The sequence below is a fragment of the Pseudochaenichthys georgianus genome, chromosome 1, assembly GCF_902827115.2.
Source record: "Pseudochaenichthys georgianus chromosome 1, fPseGeo1.2, whole genome shotgun sequence".
Taxonomy (NCBI): Eukaryota; Metazoa; Chordata; class Actinopteri; order Perciformes; family Channichthyidae; genus Pseudochaenichthys; species Pseudochaenichthys georgianus.
The window spans coordinates 37,082,708-37,105,258 of NC_047503.1; the positions used below are offsets into that span (position 1 = coordinate 37,082,708).

The 22,551-nt window shown below is 39.4% G+C and overlaps 2 protein-coding genes across 2 annotated transcripts in view; one reads left to right on the forward strand and one right to left on the reverse strand.

Annotated features, from left to right (window-relative positions):
- Positions 1 to 347: 347 nt before the first annotated feature.
- rps3a (ribosomal protein S3A) lies at positions 348 to 4,187 on the reverse strand. The gene is made up of 6 exons (XM_034086052.1): positions 4,079 to 4,187; positions 3,323 to 3,426; positions 2,905 to 3,092; positions 1,344 to 1,552; positions 922 to 1,031; positions 348 to 516 (listed from the first exon to the last, which is right to left on the reverse strand). Exons 1-6 carry the CDS (start codon positions 4,138 to 4,140, stop codon positions 389 to 391), a joined length of 801 nt encoding a protein of 266 aa, XP_033941943.1. The 5' UTR covers positions 4,141 to 4,187; the 3' UTR covers positions 348 to 388.
- A 4,022-nt stretch (positions 4,188 to 8,209) lies between these two features.
- Positions 8,210 to 22,551, forward strand: part of lrba (LPS-responsive vesicle trafficking, beach and anchor containing) — a 185,724-nt gene continuing 171,382 nt past the window's right edge. The window contains 1 exon segment of the mRNA XM_034086063.2: positions 8,210 to 9,080. Within this exon segment, the coding sequence (XP_033941954.1) occupies positions 8,904 to 9,080 (177 nt within the window). The 5' untranslated portion in view covers positions 8,210 to 8,903.

Genomic DNA, 22,551 nt, shown 5'->3' on the forward strand with positions numbered 1-22,551 from the left:
ACGTTATTGGATGGAATTATGTTCAAAGGGTCGATCACTTCAAGGGAAAACTTTTTCATAAACAAGATTTCGAATGCCATTTCAGAGGCCAGGCTGTGCACAACTTTACTTGTATAACCCCGTTGGTTGTTTGCATTAAGTATACATTTTGCCAAGCAAGGACTTTTAGGTTGAGGCTCCATTAATGTGTTCTCAAATCACTGGATATTTCGTCCGATGGAGGTACAAAATAATTTGGGATATTCTAGATGCCAAGTCACACCACATTTTTGCAGGGCTATTGGATTACATTTATAAAACGCCTTTTTCTTACAATATAAACAAAAACACAAGACAGAGCAACAGTATGTTGGTCATTTACATTTTTTATTAAATCTGTCAGGGTGTTTTAGACTGTCTCCTGGATAGGGGGCTCGTAGCCATCGGCCCTGTCCACCTTGGCGCCTGTGTCATCAGCGGAGGTCTTAACAGCGCCACTAGCACCGCCCTCACCGTGGAGTTCCATCAGTTTGCCCACTGCAACAGAAAAAACGTTTTAATAAAAATAGACAAGATAACAGTATATGTAACTGGATGTTTGAAGTGAAACGGCAATGATGCTGGAAGGATGTTTCACGCCTCAAACCCATTCAAGATTTTAAATGAACCCCCATAACCTGGAAACCAGTCAAACCAATGCAAACAAAGTCTATTCTTGCATACAATCAATGAAAACGGCATGATTTCCTGTTTGGGAACATCAATTAAACATTAAGCGTCTTTGGGTTCAAGAAAAGCGCTATAGAAATAAAATATATTATCATCAGGTGATCTCAATGGCGATCATCTGGGACCGAAACAGTTTTTCATCACGAGCTCCCACAGGTGGTGGAAAATGAAAACCCAGAGGCACAACCAGTGCTAAAGCCGTGTGTAACTTACACTCAAACTTGGGCTTCTTGAGCATCTTGACCTTGCGGACGTAGACGTCATGGAGGGGGTAGATGGACTGGCAAGCCTTCTCAATGTCCTTACCAACGCTGTCAGGGATCCTGCAACACAACAAAATACACAACATATTTAATATTAACTAACAAAACATTTTGACTTAAGTCTATAAACTGGCTCGTCTTAGAAAACACAAGGAAACTTAATATGAGAACGGCTATAAATCTTATCAGCAAAAATCAAGACTTTCTCCATGATAACCAAAAATGTTACGGGTGTTGCCAAGTTGTACTTTAAAGCAATTTAATCACCACTGTCAGAAGCTCAACATAACCATGTAAAGATGTATTAACATAAAAAGGGTTACCATTGTTTGTTTAAAAAGAAAAATTGAGTAGAAACTGCACATGACTTACATTTTGTTGACGACTTCCTTCAGGTCGTTGGTCTGGACCTCACGGGTCATGATCTCCATCATCTTCTTGCGGATCTGACGGACCTGCTGGGACTGGGCGTAGGAGGTCTTTCTGATCTGGTTGGTGCGCTTCTTTGTGAAACCCACGCAGAACAGACGCAGAAGGTAGCCGTCGGTGGTCTTCACGTCCACGTGGGCTTCGATCATGGTCTGGAAAAATAAAAATCAATCCTTGGTACACTTCAAAGGGAACATGTTTACCCCAACAGTCTCCAGCTGTCACATTTTAATTTGCGATTGTCACATTACCAGAAATGAAGTAGTTTATACTAGTAGAAGTCCACAAGTCTGAATACCTATCAGATACATTACATTTAGCTGACGCTTTCATCCAAAGCGACTTACAATAAGTGCGTTCGACCAACAAAATACAAACTTGAAGAAAACAGAATCATATAAGTACATCAGGCTTCATAGAGCAAAAACATTTAAAGTGCTACTCAACTGGCTTTAGGTAAGCCAGCCCTTTATTAGTATACAAGTGCTTTGTTAATAGTTCTATCGCTCGAAGTGGAGTCGAAAGAGATGAGTTTTCAGTCTGTGCCGGAAGGTGTGTAAGCTATCTGCTGTCCTGATGTCAATGGGGAGCTCATTCCACCATTTTGGAGCCAGGATAGCAAACCCACGTGTTTTTGCTGATGGGAACTTGGGTACCCTTTGCAGTGAGGGTGCAGCGAGCCGTTTGGCTGATGCAGAGCGGAGTGCACGTGCTGGGGTGTACGGTTTAACCATGGTTACAAAACAAACTCCTAATCCCAACTAATTCAAACACTACCACAGTTTGGATAATGTTTTGGTAGCAAGAATCTAAAATTACCCATTTGATATTTTTTTTAAAGAGTGAAAAAATATTCATTTAAAAATGTAGTTTTATTGAATAGAGCCGGTCAATTGTAAGCTGACATTTGTCGCAAACAGGACCATTTTGTCTCAAGCGCCAATGGTCCTGCTGTAGTCCTTTAAATAGTTGCATTGACTTGGTATCAAAATATTGGTTCTTGTGTCATAACCAAATGCATGGCACACATGTCCCAGCTTTCCTCAAAATATGAATTCCTCGTCCACATGTGACACTTTTAGCTACCACTTGTTCAAAAAATATAACATTTTTATAAAGAAAAATGCATGTGAAAATACATTCCTCATTTTCAGGAGCAACCAAAATGATGTATTGATTTTATTGTGAGCTATTGACATGAACAGAGCGTTTCCTCCATGCTGATGGACTCTCCTAGCTGTGTTCTAGAAGGTTAAAAATGCAACATGGACAGTTTGGTCAACCATTATCCATACATCAGCACATGGAGCAGGTATCCTTGTCCGTTTTATTAAAATGATAAAGACCTGACAATTAACCTTATACTGCGGAAAGGATTCACCTTTAACAGGGCCAGTTACTGAATCTCAAGCATTCGAGGAGGAATATAGGTGAAATAAAAATGCATTTGGTATTTATTTTCCGAAGCCCATGCAGTACTTCTCATTAAACCCATGATCATTACCTGCCATTTCTTGACCATGGAGCACATCTTGTCACGGGTGAGGTCCATGCCGTGGAAGTTGGTGAGGCAGTTCTTGCCCTGGACATCCTCAGTGATGAGTTTGAACTTACGGAAGGCCACCTCGTCGTTCTGAAGATCAGCGAGGCTCACCTCGAACACACGTCCCTTAAGACCATCTGAGGCGATTCCTGGGGGGTGACAAAAAACACAGAATTTAAAAAAGAATATGTAGGAGTGAAAGAAAATGCCTAAAACATGATTTAAAGTCTATACAAATCTTGCATGTATTATTACTGGTCTCATGCATCCTGCAACCAAATATAGATAGATATTTTATTGATCCCAATTTGGTAAATTATTTAGATTGCATGGGACAGCAATGTATGAAGCCGCAGCATGTTAATGCACATAGACTTACTGGTTCCCTGAGTCCTGGAGACCAAGGTCTTGCCAAGATTGCGGATGTTGAACATGGCAGGAGCCTTGACATCATACCAGTCCTTCTTGGAGAAAGGGTCAACACTGCAGGAGAGAAGAAACAAGCATTTAGAGCAAACCATTTTCCACTAACAAGTCACAAACGAAATAGTGCTCAGGCCACACTCACTGTTAGCTTAGCGGCTAAGCACGCACTGCAAAGGACACTATTCTGCACCGTGGAGGATTTACTTACATGTAATTTGGCCACCAGTGTTGGCAATACCATAAACGTTGTTGTGATATCGCTAAGACACTCGGTTAATTCCTGCAGTATTATTATCCGAATGAAATAATATTTAATATTTGGCGTGTAGCTGCCATGTTGATAGGTAAGCTAATATTGGTCGGCTAATTCCATGCTAACATGGAGTAGCCTTTAGCAAATATCACTACAAACCTCAGCTCTACGGCTAAACTGACAGAGCTCTGTGAGATGTAATTAGCCCCGCATAAGAAATACACAAGTCTGACTTATTCAACTGAATTATAACAGAACAGCAAAGCGACGACTACAAGGGAGAGAGCATGTTTCAACTCATCCAGCGCCACAGAGGCCGGTGACGACGAGACTAGCACAGTGGCTCGGTGACATCCATCTAATATCTGCTTCATCCTTCAGATTTTTTTCACCAAATTAACTACAGTGAATGTACAAAGCAAGTTTAGTGTAAAGATGTGAGAATGTGCTACTTACATCTTCTTTTTGGCACCTTTTTTGCCTCCTTTGGTCAGTCTCTTATTCTTGCCGACTGCCATGTTGGCTACAGGGAGTGAAAGAGGAGGAACGACGGTAACAACGCGAGATTTAAAGAGCTCGAATCCGGTCGTGAGATTTGTCTTCTCTCGCGAGTACTTGTAGTTTTTGTTGGCGCCCTCTGCTGGTCAAATGATATTAACGGGGGCCTTATTAAGTAATTGTTTTTTTTATTCACAAGTGTAGTTAAATAGAAAGGCAATCTTCACAATAACAAATTGGATGAACATGTATATGAAAGATATAAAAAGGGTTTATAAACTATATAATTGGTAAAGATTAAGCTGAACCTAACTTAACAGTAAAAACAATAAAATAACCATACAATTATCAAAAATGAATCAACCTCATAAAGTAAAGGGGAAATAACTTACTTGTTGGTGTCCATGAACGCAAATACATGTGGCTATTTTAAATGTTATAGCAACTGAAGATATCATTGTGAAATGTATAGTTGTATTCAGTTTATTCATATACTTTTAAATGCATGGATATCAGATAAATAATATTATTACACTGTTTTTGGAGAATCGATTAATATAGGACCAGAAAAAAAACGTGTCTCTTAGTTTCTGAATTTCTATGACGCATAGGCGTACTTCAAGTTTGTAAAATAATAAAAAAAATAAAAAAGTGATTAAATATCACAATTATTGTCAATATTATTATCTTCAACCTATACATATTACATTGTTACACCCTTCATTTGCCTTCACACATCTAATATTGTATATTGGGTTTAACTGTTTTAAAGGTCTCCTATTATACTGTTTTTCATCAATATATTGTAGGTCTCAGATATATACAAAACATGTCTCTGAAGTGTTTGGTTGAAATACCAAACAGATCATTGCAGCATCCCATAATCCCCTCTGTTTCAGCCCTGTTACTTTAGATGAAAAATAAGGAGCCACTCCCCACGCCCCTCTGTGATATGTTTGGTTACAAAAGAACACAATGGTGCTCTAGGAGGAGTTTCAGGTGGGAGGTGTGTGGCGCAGTGGATAGAGCCTTGGTGGTGGTATCAGGGCGTCACCCAACTGCAGTCAGCATGTCGTTGTGTCCCTGGGCAAGACACTTAACCCCAAATTGCTCTGTGGATTGCCCACAGTATTGAGTATGTAAGTCGCTTTGGATAAAAGCGTCTAACAAGTAACATGTACAGGTTTTTATATAAATGGATCAGGACAAAAAGAGAGCGGGTCTTTTTTCCTGAAACTTTCAGAATCTCTTTACACAGAGGGGACACATGTTTATTTATAGACATGAAAAAGTGGATTTTGTATAATAAGTCCCCTTTAAATGAAAATATAAAAAGGCACAATCCTGATCTCTGAACAGGCTGAACCAGTCTCTAGGTGTGTACATTTGTCAAGCGGGTGCAGCTTGTTATACACCCAAACTGTTATTGTAACAAAGGGAAGAATGTGTCTGTTGGTCAAATATATTCAAAGTAAAAAAGTAAAATCATGCACACTCGCAACATGAATAGTGTGTGTTTATTCTTTAGAGTAACAATAGTCGGATACATGCAGTACATCTGTGCATACAATATTTGTTTTCAAATGTCATTTAAATAAAGATAATAGTTTATTTCTATTTGTATTTCGAGATGTTTATATTTTAGAATCGTTTATTTCTATTCTTTTAATTTGTTATTATGTGCAATGCCTTGTTTTGTTTTATGCCGCTGCAACAAAAACATTTCTCAAATTGTGTGTGTCCTCTTGTTTTATCGCCCATTTGTATTAACAGTTTTTGTTTTATCATAAAGTTCTGGTGTTTTGTTTTAACGAGCATCGATATTAAACTGATGTTCGAATAATCTCTAATCCTCATTAATGTATTGTTCTCTGTGTTCAGTGTGTTGAATGCAATATTTACTCTGACAAAAGAAAACTCTTAGTGCTCAGTGCTTTAATTGCAGTCTTTGACAACAAATAACAGAAAATATCATCGTCTGTTCACATCGTACTTTCAAACAGAATGGCAGGAAGACTGCAAATGACTACAGTAAGACTTTGATATACCACCGAATGTCTCAGGCTTTGAGTCTCATTATTGCTGTAGAGCCCAGATACATAATAGGACATGGTCAGTGTTCAATTCAAAGGTCAGAACAAGCCTTTCAAAGCTTTATTTAAGAAGGTCTACCTTTGGGCTGCAGTGAACACGTCTGCTTATTTCGGGTCATTACTGTGCATCAGAGACAAGGCCTGTGACTCTCGGGTGCTGCTGTTGGCTTCCATGACTCCCGAGGTCCCTGGGGACTCAGATACACTTTACTGGGAGGACGTCAGTGGTAACAGTGATGCCAGCTGCCTCTGTGGCAACAACACTCATAGTTGCTCATCCATGATGCAGAGAAAATATGAGATAACCTGCATGAGCAGAGAAAGGAGAAGGCAAACACATCACAATATAGGGAATTGTTTACTACAGATAATATCTTTACAAATGGTGTTTTAATTGGATTTCCTTCATGCAAAAATGTATGGATAATACAGTGACTGCTCATGTCTTCAGCTGTTTAAACATCTGACGCGGCATGCATTGTTGGTGATGATTTGAAATGGCAAGCAAAGCACACCTGTCACTAAGCTTTAATGTTTGGTTTTCACTGCCTCAGGAGACACCTGTCAATGTGCTGTTGTGCTGCAAAAACTTCTAAATGCTTTTCAATCCCCCACATTCTGTTTGTTATTTTATTCCAAAGCAAAAGGCTGTGTTATGTGCTTGTTCAACAAATTAGACCATCTTGAGATACAAGTTACTCGCCGAGGGGCTCAATATAGTACAGTAATGTTTTGATTTATTATTTATGATATTTCTTTTCCTCTGTTATGTTCTTAGGTTTGATCCTTATCTACAGTTGCTGAATTGTCTATACTATATGGGTTAAGGATTATTTTCAGAATCATTAACAGTTTTATTGCAACCTAGATTTGCAAATAAAAATAATTTGTGTTGATGCCTACAATAAAAGAAGTTCAAAAGTTAAGAGACAAATACAAAATAGAAACATCTACAATAGACAATAGGTAAAAAAAAAAACATGAAATACAGAAAATATGTTTTTATTCTTCGGCCATTCTTCAGATCCCTCCAGGTTTTGTAATAAAACGTACCACGCTGTTTTCTCAAGAGGTGCAACGAGAGGCTATGTTCCTTATTGCAGGACTGCTACTGAATATTAAAGCAATAAAATACAGGTACTTTTTTTGATATGCGTTGCCAGTATTCTTAGGGTAAGATGCTTTTTTTCTATGATTAATCATTTTCACAAGTACATTATTGAAGCTATTTATCTTATACAAATAAAACAAGTGTAAAACAATTGATCAGAGTAACTGAACCATTGATATTATTATGTTAACTCTTAGTATGTAAAGTAACTAGCACTGAGAAAAATGTAGGTCAGTAAAACATGTTATATCTTAAATGTAGTAGTGGAGTATAAATCTGCATTAAATGTTAATATCAGTGGAGAAAGAAGTACTCAGTAACAAATATAATTCAAAAATGTAATATTAAAAATGTTACTCGGGTAGGTAGTAGGTACAGAAGTATGAATGAGGTGGAGTACAAAGCAGCAGAACGTCAAACTCAAGTATCCAATCCAATCCAACTTTATTTATATAGCACTTTAAAACCTTCAGACCAAAGTGCTGTACAGAGAGATAAGCTTACAAAACATAAAATAAATACATTTAAAATAAAAGATACAAACACAAAACAAACCAGAATAAAAGTAATAATTTAAAAATAAAAAACAGCCATATAATAAAAACAATAGACCACTGAAAGCAAATAAAAGCCATCTACTTGTTTACGAATGCTAAGGAGAAGAGGTGGGTTTTAAGACGGGATGTCGAACATCGAGTAAATGCATTGAGTTTCTTTCCACCACTGCCTCTGTATCCCGGTCAGGATGATGAAATATGAGTCGCTGAAACAGAATAGATCTGGAAGCTGTGTAGATTTTAGCTGAGTCCCAGCGTGTCGTGCAGTAAAGCCACCTGAGCCGCACACCTGCCAATGAGCTGAACACACTCAGCTCCGTACTGCGCATGCGCGGCTCACTCAAGAGCTACACTGTCATGGCGGTGACGAGCTGAAGCTACCGGGGTAAATCAGGAAGAGAATGCGGCGCAGCTGGGTTAACGTTGACATTTAAGCAAGTCTGAGGAGTTTAACCGGGAAGGATCGAGCTGTGTTTTGTCGACTTCCACCAGAGCTGCTGACAGACTCACCCCCCTTTTCCAGTTTGGGAGTGTTTTACCTCTGCCAAACGCGCTACCTGTCAAGTGTCTGGACTCAGTTTCAATAGCAACTTCCACTGCTGCACGGAGGTATTAAAGTGACCGTATCCTTGTTTGACCGACTACAAGGGGGGAAAACAGGTTAAGGACGAGCCCTGCTTCACCTGCCCCCCTCTTGTTACCTGCAGACTTCCTTACGGCTTTTGACAACATTAATCTATCCTTGTGGGATCAAGTTACGGACCAGGGAAGAAGAGGAGTAGTGTGGAGTGAAGCGGTGACATATCCCGCAGTGTCAACAGCTAACAACGGCTTTTTTGTGCCTCCTTTCGCTGCAACTATTTCGAATGGGGAGGTTTGCTTTGTGTGCCTGTAGACTGTCAACAACTCAGCTGAAGGGGAGTTAGAGTCCTCTTTCTCTTCCTCCTTCTCTGCTCTGTCACCGTTTGGAGGTGAACAGGTGCCTTACCTGTGAACATCACCTGCCCCGTCCTTCCTTAGCAATGGCTAGCGAGGAGACAGCGGGCTCTGCGGATGCTCAGGACGGGACTCCAGGAGCCATGGCGCTCAACCCCGGAGTGCCTATCCGGGGAATAAAGATGAAATTCGGCGTGCTCGCTGGCCTGGTGGAAGTTGGGGAAGTTTCCAACCGGGATATCGTGGAGACGGTGTTCAACCTGGTAAGCTGATTATGAGAGCTTTAGGATAGGCCTTGAGATAACACGCTGCCTGTCACCCTTTAGTAGTAGTACTGACAGACACATCTTTGAAAAGTCTGACATCATCCTCATCTGCATAACAAGGCGTTGATGATCTTGCAACACTAATAAATACTTTAGGAGCCAAAGTCTTACTGTATGTTGAGCAACTTGCGTTTGATTTGAAACGTATATTATTCATTCACTAAATATCTTGGTCTACATGGTTTTGTATTGTGACTATTTCAGTGCAAAAACTAGGCTTACATATTATGTCAAAGTTCTCATTTGACATATTTCTTATTATTCGTCTTTTTCATATACCCATTACAATTTTGTTCAGTTTTGAATGATCTTCTAACTGGCTATCTACACATATAACAGTACACTTTTTCTCAGTGTTTAATTGAAGAAGACATGATGCTTTGTCAGGAGATTTAACCTGGCAGAAGAGCTGTTGAAGCAAATCAGCTGGTGTTTTTTGTGACACATTGAGGTCATGCAGAGTGTGTGTGTGTGTGCTTTATCTGTCTACTACTTGTTGTTGGACAACCTAAAGTCCTTATCCAGCTTTGCCTGTCTGCTGCACTAATAGCCCTTTGGCTGCCTGAGTTATGAAATGGCTTCGTAGCACCTACACGAGAATGAATGAAACTACCAGTTACAAGGAAGTTCAGCGTGAAGGAGAGAGCATGCTCAGATTATTCTGGCTGTTAGCTGGGAGGAAACGAGAGAAGAAGAGAGGTGGAGGTGTAACCAGCCATACTGCTCTGTCACTGTGGCAACACAATGGAGTCCTTTTTTTTTTTTAGAAAAGGGAGGCTCATCCTCCATGTCTGTAGTACAAAGTTTGCCCTAATACCAACCCCCACAGTGAACTGTAGTAAGGACACTTCTCCTCGTGTGGTTGTTTCACTACTAAACACAAAGCTATTGCATAATCTAACCTTCAAGTCAACCACTGCGTGTCCTGTGCAACTAAAGAGCAGCAATACATTTGTTTAGCAATAGCTACTGCTTATGTTTTCTAGTTGAGCTTTAGATGTTAACAGATATATATTTATAACGCCTTTCTTTATATTCCATTCCTCCTGTCTTGTGTCCTTACCTGAAAGACGACATGTAGTATGATTTAGAAAAGGGCTTTATCTCAGAAACTAAAATAGCACAATCAAGTATTTGGTGTCATAAGATATGCAGTGTAAAATAATAATAATCACATGGTAGATATTTAACACAATTTAAGTGTTTGCAAAAATGGTGGCTTTTCCTAATGGCAACAACTTTCATGTACGTGTTTCATGTATATGTCTGTACCAGATTTTAAGGCAAAAAAGTTTCAGCATTCACATGTTTTTGTTGTCAACTTATGAACAAGAGGTTGCTACTTTTACAATATACTATTGGCCAGGGAATTCAGCTTTAGATGCAGATTGAGTAGCCTGTGTTGTTTCTAAAGTGAAACATTTATCATTTGTATTTTCTCAAGAGCTTATATTAAATTGCATTCTTGTTCACAAACTCTTTCCTTCTGTCATTTTTAGTGAGAGTCAGAAAAACCTTTAGATTTACGAGGCAGAAAATACGAGACGTATCGCAAGGAGGTATTGTTTTCAGGTGCACAGTCTAAGGATAAATGGCTGTTTGACACTTTGTTCTGACTCTGCTTGAGCTAGAAGGACAGCCAGGCATATTGACAGAAATATCAGCTGTCCCTGGAAGCCATGTTCAGTATGGTCAGTGTCATTTTAGGCTTTGAGAGATCACATCATGCATTTAATTACGCTCATCACCCTCCACACTCTTCCTCTCATACCCTCCACATCCTCTGCTCCTTCAATTGAACGATAATTAGATTTACCGGACCGGAGTGTCCTCTTTAGCACAATCTCATTTGCAGCCTTCGCCATGCTCAAGTCCTCCACTGCATCTGGCTGAATCCAACACGTTTCCCCAGGAGGATTATCTTAACAATTCTAGTGTGACCTAAAACAGTATTTGTGATTACTCGTGACACATGGGCTGGAGCTATATCTGCACCCTTTAAGCACTTCATTGTGCTTGCTTTGTGTTCACCTCCTATCTATCAAAGGAGCTATACCCTATAGTACTGCATGTATGTTTCATTTGAAATCCAGAGGGGAGTTTAGAAAAAGAGGATTCACACCATTGTATGCCCCCTTTGTAATAACTAGCAGTTTAATATTTAAACCATTCCTAATGTTTTTAAATGAGCACATTGTAATATATGTGTGTCCTAAACATACAGCTGCACATAACTGTAGTTAAAAACTCATATTCTGCTCCTGAGAGATGCTGTTTGCCTTGTCGTGGCTCGCGGAGTCGTACTTGTCATGGTTGACAGTATTCTAGTCTTTTTTTTAAGCAGAGCTAGTGCGCTGGAGGCAGTACACTTTTTTTCATTTCATATTGTTTGTTCATGCATTAAAACCAAGCACAGTGTTATTCACACTTCGAAATATACAGTAGCATGATTCTATGCATTTCCAATGAGTGATTTAAACGTAAATAAATGACTCCAGGTTTAAATGCAACCCCTTTCCTACAGAACCTTAAACTGACCTTCTTTACATTGGCTTTGTGTTTCCCTACACATCTATACACACACCCATATCGTTTTATACCAGGACCCCAAGGGCTTATTTCTTTACACAATTTATGAAAATATTGGTTATTTTCTATAAATACATTCAATGAAAACATTATCACACAGCTGCACACATTTTGTAATAAAAAGCATTTCACCTTTTAAGCAGCAATATATTCTACGCTGTTACTATCTAAGGACTAATGATGATATGAAAGGGTTACTCTCAATTCCGCTGGGAATCACTGCCCTACTTCACCACTCTCTGCAGTTTTCTATCACCTCATTGTTTAGTTTGTGATGCCATCAAAACCATACTGGTTCAGATAAAGCTCTCGGCACCAGCTCGTAGGCCACGAGGAGATCACACCAGCTGATTACACGCTATGCTTTAGCACAGCTCAGAGGTTTAGCACCTAGCAAGCCAGACGAAGCATAGGGGATCTATTTCTGTCCGTCATATTCAATGGTCCAATGGTCACTTTTGTTTAGCCCTAGTTTAGTTTGTCAACTCTTGAGAAATGCGCATCTCTTGTACTTGGTAAATGTTTGACTATTTTCCCGGGTCAAATGCTTACTTCATCTTTTCACACAGGTAGCATATATACACTCTTTGTGTGCCATCCTTTTGCTGTAAGAAGCATCCTGCATTTGAACAGGAAGTGGCTTTGTTTTGTCTTCTTGGTCTGGTTACCAAAAGATTATGCTAAAAGCTGCAAGGAGCTGCAAAGTTGGGGTAATACTCGGATGTCATTTTCAGTTGACACTGAGATGGGGTTAAGGAACAGCTAGCAGAAAGTTAATATCATAGTACAATACAGTTTTCCTATTTCATACACGATGACACGTAATGAACCCTCCTTATACAGGCTCAACAATAACGGCCCGTGCACTCTACAGCATTGACAGCTTCAAAAACGGTTTCCAACGCGTCTGCCCATTCACTTTGAATGGGGTGATGTCACTTTTCGCCGAACTGCATTGTGGGAAGCAGAGCGGAGCTTTCCTGGCATTTCAGGCTGCAAAAGTTGAGCAATGTTCAACTTTTGAAGCTTCTGAAGCTTTCGGTGGAAGCGTCAGCCAATCAAATCATATGCCAGTACAAGCTCTAGCCAATCAAACCGCTGCTTGTGTGTCAGGGGCGGGAGATTCATGTGATTGGTTGTTGGTCGAGCTTCAGACACGCCCAGCTCCAAGCTTATTTTGAAGCCGTAGTGTGGACGGGGCCGTAAGGAGGGCTACTAAATCTAGCAACTCTTAAAAAAAAAAAAAAAAAAAAAAATCTTAAACGGGTTTTTTTCCCACAGCTGATGGATTGCGCCCTCTGTCTTTATTCACATTTCTGTTGAGAGTCCATTTACTTAAGAACATATTAACACATGACAATTAACTTTATTAACATGCATGGAGCAAGATAAGACTAGGATGAAGATTTTTACAATGCTAATCAAATGAAAGAGTGCAAAGGTCGGGGCATCAGGTCCCTTATAATAATCCTGACACAAATATCATGTAACTCTTAACCATTGCAACGCTGCCTTCCACTGAGTGCAGTATCTGTAAACCATGGCCTAATGTACAGCTCTGAGGCTCATCATGGCTCCTCTGTCAGTGACACAGGAGATGGGGGGGTTTGTTGTGTGGAATGTAACTTTGGCTTTACCTGAAGTCAAGGTCAGAGGGTTGACTGCCAGCTTTGTGGACAGCGGGGGAAACCAAATCTATCTGTGGACATATTCTCTTCATGTCTTAGTTAGTTTGTTGTCCGAAATATTGCTTTTAAGTAATATAAGTTTCCTTTTCATTTCTGCACTCCGTAAGAAAGGGCAACTACAACTCCTGTGTTTTGTAATGATTTGTCTCATCTTAATCCATTTTGGGGATTAGACGTCTAAGAATCCATGCCTAGGGCCTCACCAACCAAACTGTTTCTGTTCTATTACAGGACTTCATTAGAAAAAATGATCTGATGATTATTAACGTAACAATAATAGCTTCCTGACATCATTTTCTAGTATTTAATAACTTATTTTTCCTTCTCAGTTATCTTGAGCAACTGATGATACATATAATTGCACTACCACTCAAAATACTGTTTATTAAATCTATATCCGACTGCAGTTTGAAGATCCACTTATGTTTCAGGTTTGTAAATATTTGATGCTCTATGCCTGTATTAAGTTTCCTTTGGAAGGTGCAGAGAAAACACAGACACCTTGCTTTGTTCTGAATTCCTGTACCTCTACTTGTGCCAAAGAGAAAACCTGGTTTATTTCATTTGTTCCGAATTATTTTAAGGTACGTTGGAGCTCACTTTAGCATCTTGTGCACTGATGTTGACACGAAGGATCCTCCTTTGAGAAGCGAGCTGTCATAAATGGAATTCATTGTTCCAAACTGCATCTTCCCAGTGCTTCTTAAAATAGTCTACTTAGTACCTATTTCTTACACATCTCTTCAGGCGAGAACGTGCAAAGTAACTGTGCTCTGGAATTTAAAATGTATCGGGTAGTGAAATTGATTTAAATGGCTTTACTTTATCAGCACATCGGCAGAGGCTGTTTTTCCTGTAAGAAGGGCTGCAGGGAGATGTGGAGATACGGCTGAAGAAAAGTTAACATGAAACAACTTCCCGGTTTAACCTTAAGATTAGAAGAACGCAATTGTACATTTGAAGTGTTTAAGATTTAATCGTAAAGAGAAATGTGGCCTGATTAGTAAACAAACACTGCATCTATGCAATAGTTATTACCCTGAGGAGCAACATGGCGACTTCTTTTAGTTCCCTTCATATAAGGAATTCAACAAACGCACAAACTGTCCCTTCAGTAGCACACAAAGGCACGAGTGGTAGGCGAGCGAGGGCGATCCTCGTCCTCTCTCCAAGCGCGCTTTGCCCCCTCTGGCAGTAACAAAGAGCCCTCTAATCGGACACATGAATGAAACCCCATCTGCGTCTCTCTTATCTGTCGCATCAGCCCAATTCCACGGTCACACCTTTTCCCTCCTTCTCCACTGAGAGCAGTTTGAAGCACCTGAGGGCCGTCGTCTTAATAAGCGTGATTCTTTATTTTTAACTCGTCGTGTCTGCTTGTGACCTTTTTATTTCCTTAAAGAAAAGGTCATTGTTGTGGTTGACATGTTGGCTTTAACATCGTGTTGACAGTTACAGCATTAAAATACAACCATACATTTGCATCTTAAGGGTGCGCACAGAGGTTTGACTACCCAGCATACATTTGGTAACTGGTTCCAAATGGCCTCTTCCTGTATGTCTGCTCTCTGATTACCTGTTTGCTTAGTCATTACTTAGCCCTCAAGCAGATCAGACAATGTAGCCACTACGCTTTAGCACCTGCTGTGTGACGGCAGACAGGCAGTTCAAGACCTCAGGATTCCACCATGTTTGAAAGAGAAGTGTAATGTCTTGGAAATATAAGATATTTGTGTGAGAAAGATGTACAGTCTATACCACACTTGGGGCTTTGCAGCAGTCTGAAATGACTGTGGGGTGGTATTTTCACAAATTGATTTAGTTTATAGTAGCCCATTTCTCTTTGGACACTGTAGTTATGAAATATGTCAACCATGGCAATTTGGGGCTTAAATAGTTAAATGGATTGTTTTGTCTGTTCTTTCTAATTGCAATAAGACCTATTGTTGTCGTGTAAGGGTTATTGTGTGCTGCCTGTCACAGTATTGTTATCGGTTACATCTTTAATTAATCATTTGCTTGAATTTGGTGCCCATATTTGCCGACTAATTATTCAGTGCACTTATTCGAGGACTAATTGTTTTGTGCTTGGTAAACATGAACACAATACTTTTTATTTTTTTGACCAGACATGTTTTCTAAAGTCTTGTGTTAAGTTTGAGAAAAGAATAGACACTTTTGCTTACTAGAAAGTTTGGTTTTGAAGCTGTTAGAATATTGTGAGTAAACCTTTATGAAAGTTGTTTTTCTTCTCTGTGGGTTGTTCATCTTTGGCTTTCAGTAAATCAATAAGGAGATGCGTGTCTATTAACCAACAGAAGACCACATACTCTATTTGAAGTGTTCAACTTTAAGTTTCCTTTTGAAACCTTACTGAGTGTTGGGTGAAGCCACTCCCAAAGAATTTCTCTGCATGTTGAAGTGTTGCAGTGACGTTGTTTAAAGGAACAGTGTAATCTTATTCCTGGCCAACATCTATCCTCTTAATGTTGCTTCTGTAAACAGGGCCAGCTAACAAAGACATTTGCACACACTGGTTATGCTGGAGGAAGCTGGGACCAGGAAGTGTTGGTGGAAACTCTCAAAGACAAAACAAATAATTAAACTTTGCCCGTATCAGCCAAAGGGGCAAACATGTTGACCATTACTGTGACATTGAAAGATCTGCTAGATTACATTTTTGGATTTGCCTATAGTGCTATTCCTACATATAGTTATATGAATACAATCTATGACAGAAAAAAGATCTGTGGAATAGCCGTTAACACACTTCTTTCTGGAAGTAGATGATTGTGAGGAGGAAGATACTTCAGGCACTAATCCAAAAGTCTGGGCAAACACAACTTTCTATCTATAATGCCAAAGAGAAGTAAGAAAATCTATTGTGCTTTTGTTTGTTCTTACAATTATGTTGAACCATCGGTTTTTAGTACTGTGTCATAATCATGCATGTATACTAGGGCTGCACGATATTGGAAAAAACTGATATTGCGATATTTTCTTCCCCTGCGATATATGTTGCGATATGAAAAAATACAGGAATTGAAGAAAAGACAGTTTTTTTTCTCACTCAAGTACCCCTGACATGAGAGCCACGCGAGTTTTCCTTTTGTAGCAAGCAGCAAAAATAATTGTAACATGACGTGTTTGAGTTAATTTACCTACTTAATATTGCACGTCCTACATATATATGTCACGTCCTGCGATGTGAATATCGCGCATATAGACACGATATATTGTGCAGCCCTACGTTTACGGTTAAAGTCAGAGTTCAGTTAAAACAAGGTAAAAGATGGATTCTCTGGTATTATTGTATTTTCAACGCATTTTAAATTAATCAATTTTTTAGGGTTGTAACAAGAGGCCAACATGTTGGCAGCAGCATGACCAAAGGAGTCATTTATTGTTACTTGAGCTCTCTGGCTTGCAGTTGAAGACTGAAAGTGTATCTTTTTTAGCCGTGTTTGGTGGTTCTTTCATGACGGAGCTCTTTCTCATGTTGGTTGGTCAGACAGCTTTTCTTTTCCCTTTTTTGTTTATTCGCCTTCTGTGGTGATGGAAATGGCAACAGGGACATCACAGCCATGCTGAATTGATATCCCCCTTCCCCCAGAACTTTCCATACAAACTACAGCAGCCCTCTGCAGAGTTGTTGTTCCTTCAGGTTATCCAATGCATGCTCCCAGCCAATAGCTAACCCAACCCCAAAGGGAGCTTGCTGAGAAGAAGGCCTTAAGTGACTGCCTATTCCTGACTTTATAAGCCAGTCGGCATATCTTCTTATAGTTTGAGGAGTAAAGGACCGTCTGTTTACCTAGCTCCAGTGAGAGACACAGTGAGGTGATACTGACCGTATGAACGGGCGTGTTTGATGATTTCTTTAACACACATTACATTGCATTTAGCTGACGCTTTTATCCAAAGCGCACAAACTTGATGTAGCATACTATACCAACAACAAAGTTCAGGAAGAAGATGGACAGTAGAAATGCTTTCATATCTTATCCACCACTCTATATCTCAGGTTCCTATCATTCCTTTCGTATTGTGACGGAGCTATGTTCGATTTGCTATATCTTATGCAGGCATCCCTGAGCAAGGTGTAGCCAACTAAATAAGTAAACGCTTTCAAGCTGAAACTTAGTTTTGGGTTTTTCTTTTTACACGTGCTAAAACCTGAACTGCAGATATGTCTGAAATAGATTTGAGCCGAACTGCAGGTTGTATTAAACAGTTCAGTACAAACACTTTGCCATTTGACTTTCTAGAGGCTTATGTTTTTGTTCTTGTTACTATACATCCAGAAAACTACGAAACACAAGACATTTTGTCACAAGACGGAACTACAACTGGAGTGCAATTAAACGACTTCTTGGTCACGAAGGTCAATGTTATTTTATAATTTCACTGTGAAGTACACCTTGAGTTATTGACTGTGAAAATGCAATGTCCTATTTACCTGTTCATACTGACTACACACATTTACAGACTATGCAAACACTACCACTATGGATATATTCCAGGGATGCAAAGTGCAAACTCATCAGGTATGAAAAAGGTGACAAGGATCCGAGCCCCCCGACCCCACGGAATATCGGCTTTAAAATGAAGAATAACAGAGGATTTTAGCAGTCAGAACAGCTAAAGCAGCAGTGTTAATAATAACAGAAACGCCAAAGCGTCACATCTAATAGAAATATATAAAAGCATTTATTTTAATTGTGTAGCAGTTAGTTTATAATTCTGGCAGCACTGTTGAGCATTTTGAAAATGTATTGTCATGCCTCTGTGCAAGGCTTAGTCTTTCTATCTTTATAGCCACTGGTGTAAAGTAACTAAGTTCATAAACTCAAGTACTGTACTTGGGTACAATTTTGAGATACTTGTACTTTATTTAAGTATTTCAATGTTTTGCTACTTTGTTCTTCTTCTCCTCTACAGTTCAGAGGTACATGGTGTACTTTTACTCCAATACATGTATTAATCCCTTTAGTTACTTTACAGATCTGGATGAATGATGTGAAATATAATCAAGTGTTAAATCAGACTTTAGTTCCACCTGGAGTAAATCCACAAGCTACCCTGCAGTATACAGAGTCATTCAAACGAGCTGCACCTTTACCAGCTTTGAGAACACTTTCATGATCAATCATTATAAAACACATCAGATATATTATTCTGAAATGGACCAATCTGCACAACGACTACTTTTACTGGCGTTATTTTCACTATATTTTGATGCTAATACTTTTACACTTTTACTTGAACATTTTGAATGCAGGACTTTTACTGTAACAGAGTATTCCTACACTCTGGTACTTCTATTTTACTCAAGTACAAGATCTGAGTACTTCTACTTTTACTGTCGCTACTTTAACTATATTTTGATGATAATACTTTTGTACTTTTATTTGAGGAACATTTTGATTGCAGGATTGTTCCTACACTCTGGTACTTCTACTTTGACTCAAACCTGAGTACTTATACTTTTACTCAAGTACAAGATCTGAGTACTTCTACTTTTACTAAAGTACAAGATCTGAGTACTTCTACTTTTACTCTAGTACAAGATCTGAGTACTTCTACTTTTACTCTAGTACAAGATCTGAGTACTTCTACTTTTACTCTAGTACAAGATCTGAGTGCTTCTACTTTTACTCAAGTACAAGATCTATACTTATACCACCTCTGTTTATAGCCTATGAAAAAAACTATTAGAAAACACAGGCTAAAGCTATCGTTGGCAGATAGCGACAATGTATGCTAGTTAGCTAGCTCAACGGTAATATTGCGACAGAAAAACTTCTCGGGGCACATCACGCTATGCGCTCCGACAGGGAGCTCTGCTCTGAACACCTGAACGGCCCGTTCTAACAGCTGTTCACCAGCGGTCCAGTCTGTGCCACAGTGACTCCGGACCAGTGACACACAGTTAATATTAACGAACGCACCCGTAGCTAATGTAGCTGCTGAAGCTAGATAGACCATCATCGCGGCCGCAGATTACTCCGGGTCCCAACCCCCCCCCCCATACCCCAAAAACATTTTTATTGCAGATCTACATGAATCACACACGACCTATTTTGGATTCAAAACGGCGAATTTCGCCGAAAGGTGACAAGTTTGCATCCCTGATATTCACATGTTGGAACAGTATAGTATACTTTTTGGCTTTTTTAAACAGGAAGCAATACCTACCCCCCAGCTTGTTATCTTCTCTTCACAGTAGGGGGTGTAATGATATGCTAATTCTGCCAGCCATGTTGCTGTAGAAGGTGTGAATATTAAAGCGTAAAATGAAATGCTTCTCCTTTTCGTACAAAATGTTTTGTTGAAGCCTCAAGGTGTTGGCTCATTGTGGGGAGATTTCTCAAAGCAAAACACAATGTCATTGTTGATGCACGTCTCGCCTCTCTGGAGCTCTGTCTTCTACCTTTGTCCTTGTTTAGGTAGATACTTTGTGTTATATATACACTTCCAAGTTCCTGATGAAACACACCTGAACATATTACATGAAGATATACAAATGTTAAGGTCTAAATGATCAACCTTAGTCCATATTGCGCAGTATGTTTCAGAGGTATGGTGCAGTGTGCTCAACATACAGAGCCTAGCTTTATGATCTCATGAATAGAATGTTATGGAGGTGATTATATCCAACTATGTTTAACTGGAAACAGACAGGCTTTGCCTAATAGGACCATCACTGAATGTTGACACAATGGTGACCATTTAGGTTTTTCTTCCCCCTCAATGCTTAAACAAGTGTTCCAGTTGCAGCCTGTGGCATATCTATCTGCATTAGTCATATGTTAGACTGCATGATGCTGCTATGCTAAAGACAATCTGATTTCCCATAGCCCTTAATGGTTTGTTTGTCAAAATATTGCCATGTGAATACTTATGCTTCTGTGATAGTCATCATGTTAAAACTAGGTTAAACTAATCAAGCTAGCTTTTTCTGTCACTCGTATGTATTTTTTTTTAACCTGCAGCTGCATACCAATGATCATCAGTGCTGAGACAGGCTGGCCCTTGGCAGAACCAGCCTCCTGACCCCTAGTTGTTTCCTTTACCCTTAACCTGCTTTCAGGCTCTCAGCATCAACATCTCTTCTGTTGCCAAAGTCCAGCATGTAAAAGTCCATACATAAACACTGCTCAATCAAATGTAAAGCGGTATTCACTGTTGAAGGACTTGAAATGAAACTTTCATCTAAACTTTGCCACCAAGTGTTTTGTGTAAACACTAGTAATGCTTTGGACACACTCTTCTGATTTCATTACTGTATGTCAACCTGAAGTAATCACTTAAAGGTCGGGTAGGTAATTCATTTCAGAAACACTTTTTTGTTATATTCCATGGAATGCTCTTAACATCCCGATGGCAATGAATATATTAAATGCTTTGACAATAAATACATTAAAAAAAACGTCATCTGTGGAAGCCGTAGCGCTGTAAAAAGCACAACCAATCATTTTAGCCGGCCCGGCTAAAGTAACTGGATGGCCTACCTGCCTGTTAGCCTTCCATCTGTGCACAAACTTATCTCGTGCCCTCATTGGTCATGTGCGCCTTGGTGTGTGTTGGAGGAGGGGCTCTGTAAGGAAGTCTGAAGGAAGAGGTAGATTTTTTTTTTCCCGCAGCGTACTTTCAAATTCTAGCGCACTCGAGCTGGTTTCTCCATTCTTACCCACCCTACTCTACCTTTAAATTCAGACGCTGCTTACCTGAAGTTTACAATGCTTTAGCTCCATTTTTTTTAATTTTTTTTTATCTGGCCTCGAAACCTACTTTTCTATCGGCATCAGGTCAACTGGGCTCTTTACAACTTAAATGAAGAAGTGTTTGGCATATTCTTTGTTCTAGTTAGAGATATTTGTAAAGCTTATTAGGTTTTATTGATTACATTGGTTAAACCTTGAACAGGGAGCGTTTGTCCTGGCCAGGAACCAGGAACTCTGTAGTCTAATGTCTGGCTATCTCTGATTAAAACCAGACACATTCCCAGACGTAACTTCTCAAGACAAGAGTATTTGCATTTAACTGTATGTTTTATGTTGTTCTTAACCATTTGGGATAAACTGGTTACCACATCTTTGTACATGTGGTCTGACAATATACGATAAAACAAATTCCTTTAGACATTATAAAAAGATTGAACTCGCAAGCAGAACATCCTGTCATTTAGATAAAAAGAACAAGTAAATGTTTTAGATTTTTACTTTGTTTTTGATATGTTGTCCTTCAATAATCCACGACAAACACACATCCTTTTTAGATGTCAAAAGAATGATGCAGTAACCCATAAACGGACTGATGTGAGCATCAGGCGATTGCCATCATACATCTACAGGACCATCAGACAGGCAGCACCTGGTCACAATCATCTCAGAATAAATGTTAAAGGGTCGGGTGTCTTCATGCTGGAACATCACCGAGGTTATCTATTGGGCAGCTCGCATCACAGATGTTTCATTGAATCATGCCCAAGTCATCAAGGTTCAACAGGAAGTTTTGAGACCCGGAGGGAACTGTCTCTTCATGTGAAACATCCCAAAACATGGCTTTGTGTCTTTTGATTTTTGAAAGACATAGTTAAGACAGTTATTTCACATTTTAGGCGGACAATCATTATATTTTGTGCAATATAAACAATAAACAACATTACCGGCATTAGTGCACAATATGTTTGTCCTACCCTGTATGCAGCCATGTATTTCAGTTGATCTCAGTATAGTGTGATTTATTGTAAATGGCCCACATATCTCTTAGGAATAGGAAACCTTATCCCACTTTTGTTTTTGCTTTTCAGGACTTTGTGCACCAGAAAGATTGAGAAGGCTACCTTGATAAACTTGCATACAAACCCCAGGAATCTGAGTGAAACACCAGCGATAGGAAATGCTGCAGACCGCTTCCTGGTTCCCCATTCTGGGTTTCCTCCAGGAAGTTGTTAAACTGAGGTGCTAGGCTGCATGCTCGGATCCTGTCAAATTGTGTCTCTGGGCAAATAATTAAGTCAAGTATTGCCTTACAATAGTTACGCTCCTTAAACGTATGTTTTTAGTGCTGTGTGAAGTATCCCCTGAAGGTTCATGTTTTAATAATGTCTATTGTTTTTATGATGT

What these genes read in the sequence shown, in the direction of transcription:
- rps3a (XM_034086052.1), bottom strand. Translation starts at nt 4,140, where the DNA reads ATGGCAGTCGGCAAGAATAAGAGACTGACCAAAGGAGGCAAAAAAGGT. An exon ending in CTCCAGGACTCAGGGAACCA is followed by an intron (nt 3,093 to 3,322) that starts GTAAGTCTATGT and finishes GTCACCCCCCAG; the next exon opens with GAATCGCCTCAGATGGTCTT. An exon ending in CCATGGTCAAGAAATGGCAG is followed by an intron (nt 1,553 to 2,904) that starts GTAATGATCATG and finishes TTATTTTTCCAG; the next exon opens with ACCATGATCGAAGCCCACGT.